The 15,706-nt window shown below is 32.3% G+C and overlaps 1 protein-coding gene across 4 annotated transcripts in view; it reads right to left on the bottom strand.

Annotated features, from left to right (window-relative positions):
- The window catches only part of NOVA1 (NOVA alternative splicing regulator 1), a 149,962-nt gene that overhangs the window by 16,915 nt on the left and 117,341 nt on the right, over window positions 1-15,706 (bottom strand). For 3 of the 4 annotated variants that reach the window (XM_007986361.3, XM_037985752.2, XM_037985748.2), the window contains one exon: window positions 10,068-10,139. In XM_007986361.3, the coding sequence (XP_007984552.1) occupies window positions 10,068-10,139 (72 nt within the window). Of the gene's footprint in view, window positions 1-4,745; window positions 8,280-10,067; window positions 10,140-15,706 lie in introns of those variants that run through there. The other variant, XM_007986364.3, reaches the window with a different exon arrangement.

The raw sequence follows: 15,706 nt of genomic DNA on the forward strand, positions 1-15,706 counted from the left end.
ACCCTTCATAGATTTAAGTTGTATTAATTAGTAAATCCCAACTAATCTCAATGCTGAAACTAATCCCTACCCATCAATTTTTGTACGAATTTAGTATTTTTCAGATCACAAAGTATGTATGTTGTTTCATGGTAAAGTCTTGATGAATTAACACTTGAAAAAAAGAGACAGTGTCACATAGTACACAATTATCAATTTATTATAAACTAATGTGCTCTTATCATATAAGTGTTTCCCAAACATTTCAAGAAGCTTCATGAAATATTTATCTGACTGTTCAAATATTGATGCAAAATCTCATAATAGGTCTATTAATTATCTACATAGGTAATTTTGATATAAAGCTAGGGTTGAGTATTTTTTATGTTTTAACTCTAAAGGATAAATAAAAATATTACATATATTACACAATCATTTCATTTGGCATAACTTTAAAATATGAAGCAATTGCCACTCCCTTTGCCAGTCAGTTAGTGCTTCCTCTAGGCCTGAAGCCTCTCCCCAGTGAGCCTTCTTGACCTCAATAAAGCATCAAAAGAGTAGGAAATCAAGAAGCCAAGTAGCTTAAATGCACATGTAATGTCAAAGACAACCAGTTTTCCCCTTGGGAAATTACTGCTTTATCTTCCTTAAAACATTGCATATGCCACAACTGAAGTAAGGATTTTTTTTTTCCATTCTCTTTTGTATCCTCTGTTACATTTTAAAAACAAAGTAGAGATATAAGAAGTAAAATGTAGTAATTTTCACATTCTTTGTCATCACTCTAATAATACATGAACAAAGTTTTTTGACAGTTAAAGATAGGGCCAAATGTTTCTTAGCAACTTAATTTTCTTCATATTGTATGACACTATTCTAGGCTAGTTTATGCAGATCTAACTCAGCATTTTAAACAGCTTCACCACATACTATTCTGTAATATCAGAATTTATTTAATCACTCTCCAGTGATTAAAGGTGAAACTGCTTTCCAACTTCTATCACACATACATTCTTGTATTTGTTTCTATGTATTGGTACAGTAAGTTTTACAGGATAGATCTGAAAAGCTGTAATGTTGTAGCATTTCTTACATCAACATTGTATGAGCATGTTTATTTCTTGTATCTTTGCCAGCACTTTAGATTTATAAACACACACACACATCTTGCATTTCTGATATGTGTATTATACACAAAGTTTTATCTATCTGATTTAAAATAGTGCAATTGTGTGATGTTGATTGCAATTTCCCTGATAACTGGTGAGGTTAAACATGTTTTTATATTTGTATTGTACATTTCCATTCCCTCCTCTGTAAATTGCCTTTACATTTTTATATTGGGTTTTCATATGAACCTAGGAGTTCTTTGTATAGCCGAGATACTAATTAATTGTCATGTGTTCAACATATTTTTTGTTTTCTTTTGCTTATTAATGGTGTATTCTGCTATACCAAAAATAATAACTGTTTATATACTCAAATCTGGTAGCGTTTTATGTTTTGGATTTCCTTCTTGCTTAAGTCATCCTTGATTTCGTACACCATAATTTCAAATAGTCTTACAGTTTCAATCTTGAATGCATTGAGATTTATTTCTGCATATCGTCTGAGGTGGAAATTTATTTTCTTTCAGGTGGACAGTCAATATACCAGCACCATTTATAAAATAAACATCCTTTTTAATAATGAATTAAAATTACACTTATATATTACTCTGGACCAGACAGTGTTCTAAATATTTCTCATGCATTCGTTCATTAAAATGTCATGACAACTCTGCGAGGTAGGTACCCACATTTTTCAATGAGAAAACACACATGGCAAAATAAAAAATGTGGCCTCACACATTATAAACTTCGGACATAACAAAGATTTGATTGGAAGCCAGGTATTATGGCTCAAGACCACAGTTCTCCAAATTCTTAGATCATACTGTGTGGTTTTTTTTTTTTTATCATACATTAAGTTCCCATATATAGTCATGTGCTGCATAGTGACGTTTTCATCAATGGCAGGCCATATATATGGTGGTCCCATGAGATTATAATGGAGCTGCAAAGTTCCTATTGCCTAGTGATGTAGTAGCCAAAACATTATCTTTTCTATGTTTAGATATCTTTAGTTATACAAATACCACTGTTACAATTGCTTGCGATATTCAGTACAGTAACATGCTGTATAGGTTTGTAGCCTAGGAGCAACAGGCTGTGTATTGTAATAGGCAATACCATCTAGGTTCATGTAAATACACTCTATGATGTTCACACAACAATATCGCTTATGATACTTTTCTCAGAACATATTCGTGATGCATGATTTTACTTGGATCTATTTCAGAAATATCTATATACTTCATTTAATCAATTGCATCTATTTGTATGTCACTTTTAGTGTGACACATTTATAGTAAATTTTAATGCTGGGTGATCTCAGTATTACTAGTTTCTTGATAATTCTTTTATTAGTTGACTGATGATAATTATCAGGGATTTGTTTCTATATACATATTAAAATCATTTTATCTCTCTCAAAACACAGAAAAATGGGAATATGATGAAAATCGTAATGTTTATATTTTAATTTTAAAAGGATTGATATTTCTATATTAAATCTTCCCCACAAAAATTACAATAAGGCTATCCATTTATTAAGGGAGTGTTTCATGCCCTTATATAAAAATTATATATTATTTAATATGAATTCAGTGTTTTTGATTCAATTTATTTCTAGGAATGTTTGCAATTTTGATATGTATATGATACATACTAGGTTGAGCCACAGGAAATTACAATCAAATATCAGTAATATCATAACTCTCATCCTAATGATAAGCAAAGCACATAAAATCTAATATACATAACAAAGTCAGTAAGTTCATTAAAAATGGATGTCATTATATTTCTAGGACCTTCTTATATATTTCTGATGAACATTATCTTGATATCACACAAACACAATACACTACGCACACACATATGCTGAAAGAAATATAAATTAATTTTTCTCTTTTTTTGAGATGGGAGTCTAGCTCTGTTGCTGAGGCTGGAGTGCAATGGCGTGATGTCAGCTCACTGGAACCTCCGCCTCCCGGGTTCAAGCAATTCTCCTGCCTCAGCCTCCTGAGTAGCTGGGATTACAGGCGTGCGCCGCCACACCCAGCTAATTTTTTGTATTTTTAGTAGAGACAAGGTTTCACCATGTTGGCCAGGCTGGTCTTGAACTCCTGACTTCAAGTGATCCACCTGCCTCGGCCTCCCAAAGTGCTGGGATTACAGCCGTGAGCCACTGCACCCGGCCCTAATTTTTATATTTTGTTGGAGAATTATGATAATATTTGTATTTGAGACAAGTGCCCAACTGGTTTTCAAATTAAATTGTGCTCTGAATACTGTAAGGCATGAAATAGACATCAAGCTAAGAAGGCTATGTTCTTTTAGCTTAACCTCTTCATTCAACTAAAATTAACCTTTTCTAGTTGGTTTACATTTTTAGAGAGAATGCTACGCAAAATTTCATTTCAAATATTGTAAAAAAAAAAAAAACAAAGAATTTTAGAACATATAGACGTGTAAGTCTATTTTTTCAACTAATGCTAGTCATTCAACAAATATTTACTGAGGACCTATTATGTCCCAGGCAAGTGCTTCACATACATCAGAGAATAAAACAGAAAAAATCCCTATCCTCATGCAATTTAGTTTACTCGGAGAGTAAGAAACACAGTACACAATAAACATGATAAGAAGCCAAGTATACAGTATTCATGAGGCAATGGAAAAAAGCTTAAAAAACAGCAAGACAAAGGGAATCAGGAGTGTGGCGGGAAGGGGGAGGCCAGGTTGCCATATAAGGAGGTCAGGCAAGTCCTAAGGAGAAGGTGAATTTTGAACAGACTAGCAAGTTATGAAGATGTTAGCCAAGCAGATCTCTATGATAAGAAAATTTCATGCAGAGAAAAGCAAGAGAAAAATACTGAGGTGAGGGTATGCCTGATGTCTGCAAGGGGCAACAACTGTCAATGTGGTTGGGGCAACATAAGTGAGGAGGCAAGTGGCAGGAAATAGAGATAGTGTGGCAAAGGCTTTTTCTTATAAGTTAACTAAGGTCATTTTGGAGATGTTGACTTTTACTCAGTGAAATGGTAAACTATTTCAGGTGGCAGTAAAGAAATAAAAAACTGACTTATTTTAAAAGGAACAGGTTAGGGGTAGTTTTTGGACTTACTGCACTTAAGATGTCAATTAGGTATGTAAGTGGAAAGACTGAGTGGGGAACTGGACATAGCCTGGAGTTTCACTTTGAGATCTGGTGATCACAAGTTATGTGGGGCCTGAAGCATATACTACTTTAGGGGACATCTTTGGGAAAACAAAATTTAAAATTCTGAACATAAAATTAGGTAATAAGTCTGCACATGTAAGGAATAATAAAGATTAAGCTTCCTTAGTTCATGGTTGCTACAGTTTGAATGTTTTTGTCCATTCCAAAATTCATGTGTTGGAAACTTAATCCTCAATGCAACAGTTTTGGGAGGTGGGGCCTTTTGGGAGGTGTTTAAGTCATGAGGACTTGATTAATAACACTACAAAATGAGCTTTCAGGAGTGAGTTTTCTCTCTTCTGCTCTTCAGCCATGTAGGAACACAGTGTTCATCCCCTTTTTGTACTTCTGTCTTCTGCGATTTCAAGACACAGCAAGAAAGCCCTCATCAGATGCCAGTGCCTTGATCTTGGACTTCCCAGCCTTCAGAGCTGTGAGAAAAAATGTTCTGTTCTTTATAAATTACCATCACAGGTATTCTCTTACATCAGCACAAAATGGACTAAGGTAACAGTACATTTGTCCAACGGAGACATAAATTTTGCAGATTTCAGCATATAAAAGCCAAGGTAATAGAGAAAGACAAAGAATTAAGACTCAGAAGAATTCCCAAGTATTGAGACTTGGAGCACTTCATCATTAAGTATATAGAAATAAGAGAATAAACTAGCAAGGATTCTGAGAAGAAGCAAAGTGGAACCATGCAGGAGGAAAACCAAAAGTGTGTAGTATCCTGGAAGTCAAGTAAAGAAAGTATACCAAGGAGGTGGAAGAGATAAATTTTAAAAAATATTGTTGGTAGGTAAAGTAATATGTAGACTAAGAACAGACTACTGGAATTAGCAAAGTGCTCATCATTGATGTCCTTGGCAAAGAGTTTTGGTGGAATGGGGGAGGCAAAAATTTGATTGAAGTGGATTTAAGAATGGGAATACCAGCACTGGGAAATAGAGTAGAGGTAACACTTTCGTAAGTTTTACTACAAAAGAGTAGAAGAAACAGGGCATTAGCTGGTGGCGGAAGTGACATGAAGAAAGTTTTGTTCGGCTTTCTAAGATGACAGAAAAAACAGTTGCACACTGATGGGAATGATTCTGTAGAGAGCAAAAACTTGACAGAAAAAGGAGAGAGAAGGTAGAATTGATGAAGGAAAGTTCTTGAGTAAAGGAAGAATGTTTAATGGAGAACTGAAATGAATGGTTTTAGACAAGAGGCAGGGAAAATCTACCTACAATAATTGATGAGAAGGCAGACTATGTGGGTATAAATGCTGCTTCATTAAGTAGTTGTTGGTATGAGTTTGTGGAAGTTCCCTTTTGATTGCTTCAGTTTTCTCAGTGAAGCAGGAAAAGAAGTAAGGTCATTAGCTGGGAGAGTATAAAAAACAAGAAACATTGTGGGGGTTGTGGTAGGGACAATTCTTGGAAGACTTCCATGATCTCTACCCACTGGCGTTACAACCTATACAATCTTCTCCCCTTGAGTGTGAGTGGGACACATGATTTACTTCTCACTACAAGAATATGGGAAAAATGATGCAATGTCATTAGCATGATTAAATTATGTTGTAGGGTAAAGGAGGTAAGAAAGTTACTCCTGTGATTTGCTTCAATATATAAGACTCCATTTTTGCTAGCATACAATGGAGAGAGATTCTCCTAATGGACTTGCATGAAGCAAACAGCCAAGTTTTGATGGCCCTGTGGAGAGGGTCATGTGGCAGGCAACTGTGGGTGGCCTCTAGAATCTGAGAATTGCCTGTTGCCAACAGTCAGTTATAAGTTGTGGCCCTCAGTGAAACAGCTTATTAAAAAAAAAAAAAACCCTCACAAAAACTGAACGCTGCCGACAACCTGGATGAACAGGGAAGCATATTAGTCAAACCTATAGAAGAGATTGCAGCCCAGCTGACACTGATTACAGCCCTGTGAGGTCACAAGCAAAGGGCTCAGCCTGCCTGGCTTAAATCATGCCTGGGCTCTTGACCTACAGAAATTATAAGAATATAAATGTGTGTTGCTTAAGCCATTAAGTTTGTGATAATTTGTTTTACAGCAATAGAAAATTAATACAGTATTGAAAAGAGAGGAGAACTTGTGAAATAGTCATCTAGAGAATAAGAAAGTCAATGAGCTTATGAATGACAGAATTAAGAATCTATTTGTGACTTGTGGTCATGAATTTAAAGTGAGACCAATTATTTTTATTTTTATTTTTCTGCAGCCACAGTAAGGGTACTATGTATGAGCTACCTATTTTCATGTGTTTTATACATTTTGATAAATGCTTATAATTTCAAACTTACCAGTAAATAAACAAATGTTTATAAACACATATTTCTGAAATCATTCTCTTATTTTTTCATGAAATTTCAGAAAAATTCCAGGAGAGCTAACAAGAAGGACTAAGATTAAAAACCAAAATTTAATTTTTGGTACCACTGATTAACCAAACCATTTTTTGAATCTTAATGGAGTCACTGAGTAACTTAGTATTAATAACTTAGAACTGATTGAACACTACTGATTCTGTTTAAGTTTTATTTGAAAGTTTAAACATGTTGCTTTAAAGAATCTGATCTATTTACTGTATCTTTATATCTGCTTTGTATTTAAAATACCATATGTAGAAAAATATCAAACTCGTACCTTACAATATACAACACATGTACAGAAGAAGTTGTCACACTGGTAGTTCTTATAACTTTTCTTTTTCAGTAGGGGAAGAAGAGCAATTTTATGTACTTTTAGGCAACAAGTAACTGAGTACTCTTTCTAGAAAATAATTGTAAAGTAGTTTAAAGCAGACAGGCTTTAATTACAGAAATATTTTAGACTTGAAAAAACAACCAATACTAATACTAGAATCTTTCCAAAGGCAAAACTCAAAAGCTTTAATAAGCCATTTGCTTTATTATTTACTATGTTAAAGAATAATCCTTTTCATTATCACTTGACAGATAAGAAATTAAACATAACCTAACATTTATATGATGCTTGTTACATTCAAGACACTGTTCTAAGAAGAGGTAATTGTTCTTCACTTCTTATGACAACTCTATGAGGCGATATTATTTGAATTTCACTGATGTGAAAACTGAGAATTAAGGTAACACACAAGACTGGAGATCAGTGGCATGATCATGGCTCACTGCAGCCTTGAACTCCTGGGCTCAGGCACTCCTTCCGCCTCAGCCTCCAGGTAGCTAGGATTATAGGCAAGTGCCACTGTGACCAGTTAATTTTCAAATGTATACATTTTTAGAGACAGGGTCTTGGCTATGTTGCCCAGGATGGTCTAAAACTCCTGGCCTCAAGTGATTCTCCTACCTCGGCCTTCCAAAGTGTTGAAATTACAGGTGTGAGCCACCATGCCATCATTTTATAAGACTTCTCATGTAATAGTCTTTCAGTTTTAAGGAGGAAATTATTACAGGACAACACTGTAGTCAGAGTACGTCAGTCTGACCTATGGAAACGTGTTAAGGGGTCTCAAGGTTAATAAAGTAAAATTCGGTATGTACTGAAACATGTCATCATTTTTAAAATAATAAAAAGTATTTTTAAATATTGGAAATGCAGATCAAACTTACTCCTTGAATAGTTTTCTGTGTTTTTTATTTTTGGTTTTCTGAATATTGACAATCCATTAGTTCTTTTTATTACAAATAGCTTAAGATGATCATATTAGAACCTATTTTCTTATCTTGTTTATACACTTCCAGATATAAGTCAGTATAGCAAAGCTATATTAATTGGGACTATTGACAAGAAACAAATGAACAACAAAAAATACATTTCCTTCTGTCCTACCACATGATTAGAATCTACTGGAAAATACTGTTGGGGAAAAAATAATTACAAACTATTAATAATATGAAAGACTGATGATTACAATTCTTTCTATGAATTACAGATTTTTTTTTTGTTCTTCTCTTATATCTTGCTTCATGATATCCAGGAGATATTATGCTTCTTTGTACAAGAACAGAAGAAAACAGAGTATAAGTAACAATATAACAGAGTATAGTGGACAGAATATAAAATTACAAATGACTTATTTCAAAATAGCAAAACTTAGATTTGGCAAGCACTTTATCTAGAGGGTAAAAATATAATATTAGTAAACTTAAATATATAATTAGCCTTTTAAGAAACCATTTTATAAAGATTCACATGCTCTTATAAGAATAAATGAAAGAAAATACAAATTTAGCTTCAAAGGCAAAATTATTAAGGAGATTTTCTCTTCTAGATCCAGGAATTTTTACCTTGAGAAAAATCATTCGTTTTATTTTTAATGTGGTTGTGTTTGTCATGTTTACATTTGGAAAAGACAGAATGATAAAGTACAAAAGAAATATTAAAAACATAAAATCAATTGTTTCCCTAAAAGGTTTTTACACCATACAATTAAAACTCAGTAAAAGATAAGGTATGTAGAGTAAAAATGTAAGCATACTTTTAAACCTCATGCATTTGTAATCAAGCTTGATTGTCACTTTATGTAATACCATTTCCTTCAAAGAGAAGTGTTGGTTTTTACCACGGGAGATGTGTACTTTACTAACCAATTTATTGGACCTAAAAATGTTTGCATTATAAAATACTTTTGTTTGAAGGGAACGCTATTGCATAAAATGAAAATCAAACCTGTAGTATAAAATATCATCCTAAATATCAGTTTTGCTTCCAGTTATTATATTTACATCTTTCTTCAGGTTGCAAAAGTATAAGGATCAACAAATCAGCAAAATAGTTCTGATAGTCTTATATTAGATAATACGAAAAAATCACATTTAATATATTTAGCAAATATAGTTCAAAGTTAATAATTTGTTAGTCAACTATATGAAAAATATATTAAACAGATAAGCTTTTATTTAATATTTAAATAACCCCATAAAGCCTTTTATTATTAAAAAAGCAAAAATATTAAAGAAAATAACATTTCTCACCTAAATGAAGCTCAACTCAGACAAAATAAAAATGTGTTTAATAATTTTAATAAATATATTATTCAACATTTGTCAAATTAAAGTACAGTATGACTCTGAATTACACAAATATTTTAGATAATCTTCTTATATTTGTCAAAAATAACCACATTTTTGAAGAATGACCTACAAATAGTACCAAAACAATCATAAATCAAACTAATAAAATATATTCTACTTGCAAAGTTTGTCAGTCGAGCAATGAAAATGCTTAGAATTTTCTCCGGAGTTGTTAAACATTAAAATTACCACAAATACCAATTTTCAATTCTTTTAGATTGTTAGAAATGCTTTTCATCAATAGTTGAAAGTTGTTTACATAATAAGGCATGTCTCAAATAAAAAGCAAATAAAATTGCGTTCACTTTTAAAGATATACCTTTGCTCAATTTATACATTTATTTTTTACATATATGATATCCTTAATTTACATATGAAAAATTCTAGGAAGATACAATAAGGGAAATTAAAAATACCAATTCAATAAATAGCCTTCAGAGCTCCATTACGTAGTCACAATTTTAAGGAAAAATAATAAAAAATTATAGTAGTTTAATATCTGAATATAGTATTTGTTATCTAAAATTAGAAATGCATACAAAATTTTAGAAATAATTGATTTTTCTTTCTTAGGTTATTTGGAATCTGATTATGGTGCATATATGTGAATGAACGAATAAATCCTTAACCCACCATTATCTTTTTCTCCAGTTTGCAGGCAATCACCCGTGAAAAGTATGGTGTAGATGACAGGATGATACTGTACCTGATTAGCTCTGGAGGTGGTCATGGGATCAGATGGAGAGGACTTGGTGGTAGTTGGGGAAGATGGCAATGTCTGGGAAACAAAGCAGTTCAGGAGCAAATCAACCTTTATAAGCCTTAAACTGATTATTTAAATAAAACAAAATAAAATAAAATGTAATATAACGAGAACAAAATCCTATGAACAAATTTTTCTCCTATTCATTTGAATTTAATGGATTTTAACATCAATTAAGTAACTAATGCATGTAAACATGCATGCATAAGCATGTAAAAATAAATTCATGACTTGAAATCATGATGGTGACTGATAAAAATTCACATGAGTACTAAAAGTATCCTGATCATATTCATGAATAGTAGTTTCATTTCTTTCCCTCTTGTTTTCTTGGGGGAAAAGAGATGTAAAAAAAAAAAAAAAAAAAAAAAAAAAATTCAAGAAGTTCAATGAATAAAACCAAAAGAGTCACTTTCCTATCAATGAATACAGTCAGAGATTTGAAGAAGTGGTGAAATGAAGTTTAATTTGGCATAAAATTATCCACCTACTTAATATGTTGAACATCACCAACAAGTTGATTCCACATGAATTTAGGGATCCATACTTAAAAGCAATTAAATGTGAAGTTCTGAGTTCTTAATATCACATTATCTTCTAAAATATTAATTTTTAATAAATTTAAGGCCCGTCTGAAAATGTAAACATTAACCTCATATTAATAAACAGGTAACTAATAGCATTCTAACAAATTATCATAATATTTTTATCATTTATCCTAAAGAGTAAATTTAATATAGATGAAGAGTATAATATAGCATCATCAGCTGTGTTAAAAATAAACACAAAAATGTTAGGAAACATATTTATTGTTCACTTCACTTCTAAACATATACACTTACTATATACATAATATGTTATATTAGGCCATCTACACATGTTGAACAATTCATTAAGATATTTTAAAAAGTTCTTATGTCTAACAGAAAAACCTTAAAAGTATAAGATGTTAAGAATGTTTTTAAGTGTCATATGTTCATTAAGCAAAATAGCATTGCTTATGTTACATCTTCAATAGATAATATTTCTAAGTAGGTGAAATGGGATATGTTTTTATATTAAAGATACAATTGTATATGGGCATTATGTTTTACATTATATTAATATATATTTGTCAAAATTACTCAGATATGAGCAAAAGCATAACTTTAAAGGTTCAGCAGTGTCAGGAAAAGCAGAAGAAATTACTTGAAGTCATATTTTTGCATTTAACATTTCAAAAGTTGTAATTTGGGTACAATAAAGCCATTAAGATTAAAAAAAAAAAAAAAAAAGAAATTAGCAGGCTTCTGGTTAATTCACTGCCCTCCAGTAACAAAATACTACTGGTTCTAACATCATACCATGTTTTATATAGTCCACTCCTCAAATAATTCCCGATTCTTCTAAAGTTAAAACCTAAATACTTCTAGGAAGGCTACAACTAATAGTGAGTCAAACCAAGATTTTTACCAAATCATATAAAAAAAAGGGGTAGGAGAACTATAGTAATCAGTAAATCCTCAAAATTTTAAAAAGTTTTACATCTTTTATTTTCTATTTTTGCTTTTTAAAATTAATTCTTGCTATTTCTCAAGAGAGATTTCATTTTCAATAATTAAAAAATTCCCTAGTATTTTATTTTCCATGCAATACTATGCTGAGACATGTGCTAATGACTCCATGCTAAGATTTGTTCTATGAATTGAATAGTAAAGGTTTTATTTTTCTACCGTTGGTTACAACTGTTCCTACAGAGGATACCTGGGAGGAGTTAACATACATGTAAAAATCTGTTCTGTACTAATCTCAGATGAATAATGAGTCTGGTGACTAAGTATGTGTTAAATAAATCTAGAGATCATTTCTCCCAATATAGCTTAGAATCCATGTTGATTAACCTACAGAAGCATGATTCTATGTGTGTTGAGCTCTTCTACTTCCATTAGAAGTACTGTCTAATGGAAAATCATTCTGAAGTACTATAGGTTTTATATGACATCCACCTTGTCTTGGATACAAATTCTCAACAAGGTCTTAATTGCTAAGAACTATGTAGAAAAAGTTTAATTGCAAATTAAAATTAAAATTTAATATCAAATCACTCAGAATTTGTAATCACTTAGATTAATATGATCTTCTGTCAATTTTTATTGCCTTTCTGTTTGGCATATATATAAAATATCGGACATGTATTAATAATTGATACAACTTACATTCATCTAAATTGTCCTTAATAATTGTGATGCTGTTTCTTTTCAACAAGAATAAAATCAATGATTTTAAATTTCTAGATAACATTAATGTGCTTAAGATAATTAAAATTTTGGTTGGTAAACATCATAATCTGTTAAGAGGTTACATTTTAATATATTTAATAAACAAGTAAAAATTATGCAAGTTTGGGTTTCAAGTTATAAGACTGTTGAAATGTTACAGTAAGTTGTCGCTATATTTTCTTACTTTAAATTCTTAAAACAATGAAAATGTAATGAAATAAAGATGTGACAAGTTTTCCAGCTATTATTCATATAAATACTTTTAAGCACAAAAGGATCCCTGCTTTATAAATTCAATTTATAACAATAAAAATATTCTGGAAAGTTTCATTTGAGTTGATCATTTTTTAAATACTAGGAGAAAAAGTGTTCTCATAAACAGCTAAATGTAAACATACTAAAGTAATACTTGTAAAAGATTATTAAATCAATGGAACAGGTGTGATAGTTGTTCTCAACCATATAGATAAAACCATACAGATTTCTTATAAAACAAAAATCCATTAAGAAATATTTCAATGTACATTTGTACATTCAATAAATGTACAAATTTTTTATTTCCTTAATATTTTATTTTCTTCTTATTATTATTATGTTATACAGACAGGGTCTCACTTTGTTGCCCAGGCTGGTCTCAAACTCCTGGCTTCAAGCAATCCTCTGCCTTGGCCTCCTAAGGTGCTGAGATTACTGGCAAGAGCTACTGCTCCTGGCCTGTTTCCTTAACATTTTATAAGCAAACTGTTTACATCCATTTACTGTGCAGAGTTAAAGCTTAGCGGTTTAATGTTAAATATCCTTTAGTAAAATTTCTGATATACATCATGAAGATGTAATTAACTGAATATCCACATAACATTATATATTGAAGTATTGGTTAGAACAACGTACACATTCCTACGAAATTTTTTTCTACATTTTTCAAATAATGAATGTGAAGGACAGTCATTTCTTAGCGCCATTTTTTCTTTCGAATGGAAAAGCATAATATATATTTTATCTACATTAATTGAATGGCTGTTGAATAATTCTTTAGACATTGAAGGGTGAAAATACTTATTACAGAAAAATTACCAACAATTTTAAAACAGTGGATCTTTTGGAATAAAGTTTTTTTAAAAATCAAGAATTTAACAGTAGGTACTTAATTAAATGTAGACATAACTGGGCTTTTGGAAATAAGTTCAAAATTATTACAAATTATGAGATGAATTCTTGTTAACAAATGACAGTTTTGCTGGGCCAGATAATATTATTATTAATAAACACTGTAATAAACAGAGCTTGCTTTCAAGCAAGTCTGCAGTAATAGACTGTCAAGAACCTCTGATATTTATAGGCAAAGTGAAAACAGCAGAGAACAAATCTCCATTGTAATTCAAAATCTATTACTAGTGAAGTAACATTACTGAAGTAATCACCTTCCCAAACCCCTATTTTGTGTTGTTAAATAAATCTGTATACTGTATCATTTGTATACATCCTGTACCAAAATGAATACAATATTTAAATATGTAACTGTCATCTTTAGTTTTTAATTTCTGACAAATATCCTCCTTTTTTTCCAACAAGCAAACTGTCTTCCAGCATCCAAAGTAGTCAATTCACAGTTCTCTTTTTCCTATGAATAGCTGTACCTACAAGCACTCTAAGAGCCTGTCTGGATTTTCAGTGCAAGAGAGAACAAACCGCATAAGTGACTTCTTTTTATTCCCCCACAGTCTTCTAGATAAATTAAAAGGGCTCTTTAGGAAAATGTTTGGCAAATCTGTATTCCATAGGATGTCCTTTGACTGGACAACAAAGGTTTTTCATTATCTGGCTCCATACCATCTATCTAACATGAACTCCCTCTCAACTGCAACATAAATGCCCCACTTCTGCCAATACAGTCTCCTTACTATTCAACAAATATGATACTCTTCACTCCAAATTCATATCGTTTCACCTTCCTAAAATAAATGTTTTTCTTTCTTCTCCTCTAATTAGGCTATTCCTATACATTCTTCAAGGTCCAGTCAAGTTTTCATCTATTTACAAGACTATTAACTGTCACTCTGGCCTGTATTTCTTTCACATGGCTCTGATTTTTTTTTTTTTTTTTTTTGGAGACGGAGCTTCGTTCTTGTTGCCCAGGCTGGAGTGCAATGGCATGATCTCGGATCACTGCAACCTCCGCCTACCGGGTTAAAGCGATTCTCCCGCCACAGCCTCCCCAGCAGCTGGGACCACAGGCATGCGCCACCATACCCGGCCACCGTACCCGGCTAATTTTGTATTTTCAGTAGAGATGGGGTTTCTCCATGTTGGTCAGGCTGGTCTCAAACTTCCGACCTCAGGTGCTCTGCCTGCCTCAGTCTCCCAAAGTGCTGGGATTACAGGCGTGAGCCACAGCACCTGGCCACGCCTCTGAATTTTTATAGCATATTGTATATATTATAGTTTTGGTATATTAATACAATTTTAATTTTTTTTTTTTTCTTTTGAGATGGAGCTTTGCTCTTGTTGCCCAGGCTGGAGTGCAATGGCACGATCTTGGCTCACTGCAAGCTCCGCCTCTCGGGTTCAAGCCATTCTCCTGCCTCAGTCTCCCGAGTAGCTGGGACTACAGGCGCCCGCCACCATGCCCGGTTAATTTTTTTGTATTTTTAGTAGAGACGGGGTTTCACTGTGTTAGCCAGGATGGTCTCGATCTCCTGACCTCGTGATCCGCCCGCCTCGGCCACCCAAAATGCTGGGATTACAGGCGTGAGCCACCGCAACCGACCTACAATTTTAATTTTTATAAGTTATTTTAAGTATTTATCTCACAAACTGGTCTGCAAGGGCAAGGGCTACAATTTAGTATATTTTGCTACTTACTAAGAAAGCATTTAGTAAATTCATAATTATTCATGTCCATGAATAATGAACAAACAAATTAACAAGTGCTATTTTTGTCAATTTATCATGATAACAGTAAAATTCTTTGGGTTAAATGAAATATTTTTGATATCTTTGATTTTTTTTAAATACAAGAGAATTCTTTAAATGTCCGTAACCACTTCTTCCCTGATGTAGCTTTTAGAAAAAAATACATATATGAATTAAGAATTAAATATTCCACAAGATCTAATATATCAAGTTATATATAAGGCTGTTGTGTTAAATTTCATTATTCTAGTATGTGAAAGACCTGAGAGACCAGTAGGCACTACTTTCCCAAGAAATTATACTTGTCTGAGCACCCACTCAGTAAATAAGGGCAGTTTTCAATTGGGTAAAATACCTAGTTCATTCAATTTACTTAGTTTAAAACATACATAAGCAACATACAAAATATAT

This window comes from Chlorocebus sabaeus, chromosome 24, assembly GCF_047675955.1.
Source record: "Chlorocebus sabaeus isolate Y175 chromosome 24, mChlSab1.0.hap1, whole genome shotgun sequence".
Taxonomy (NCBI): domain Eukaryota; kingdom Metazoa; phylum Chordata; class Mammalia; order Primates; family Cercopithecidae; genus Chlorocebus; species Chlorocebus sabaeus.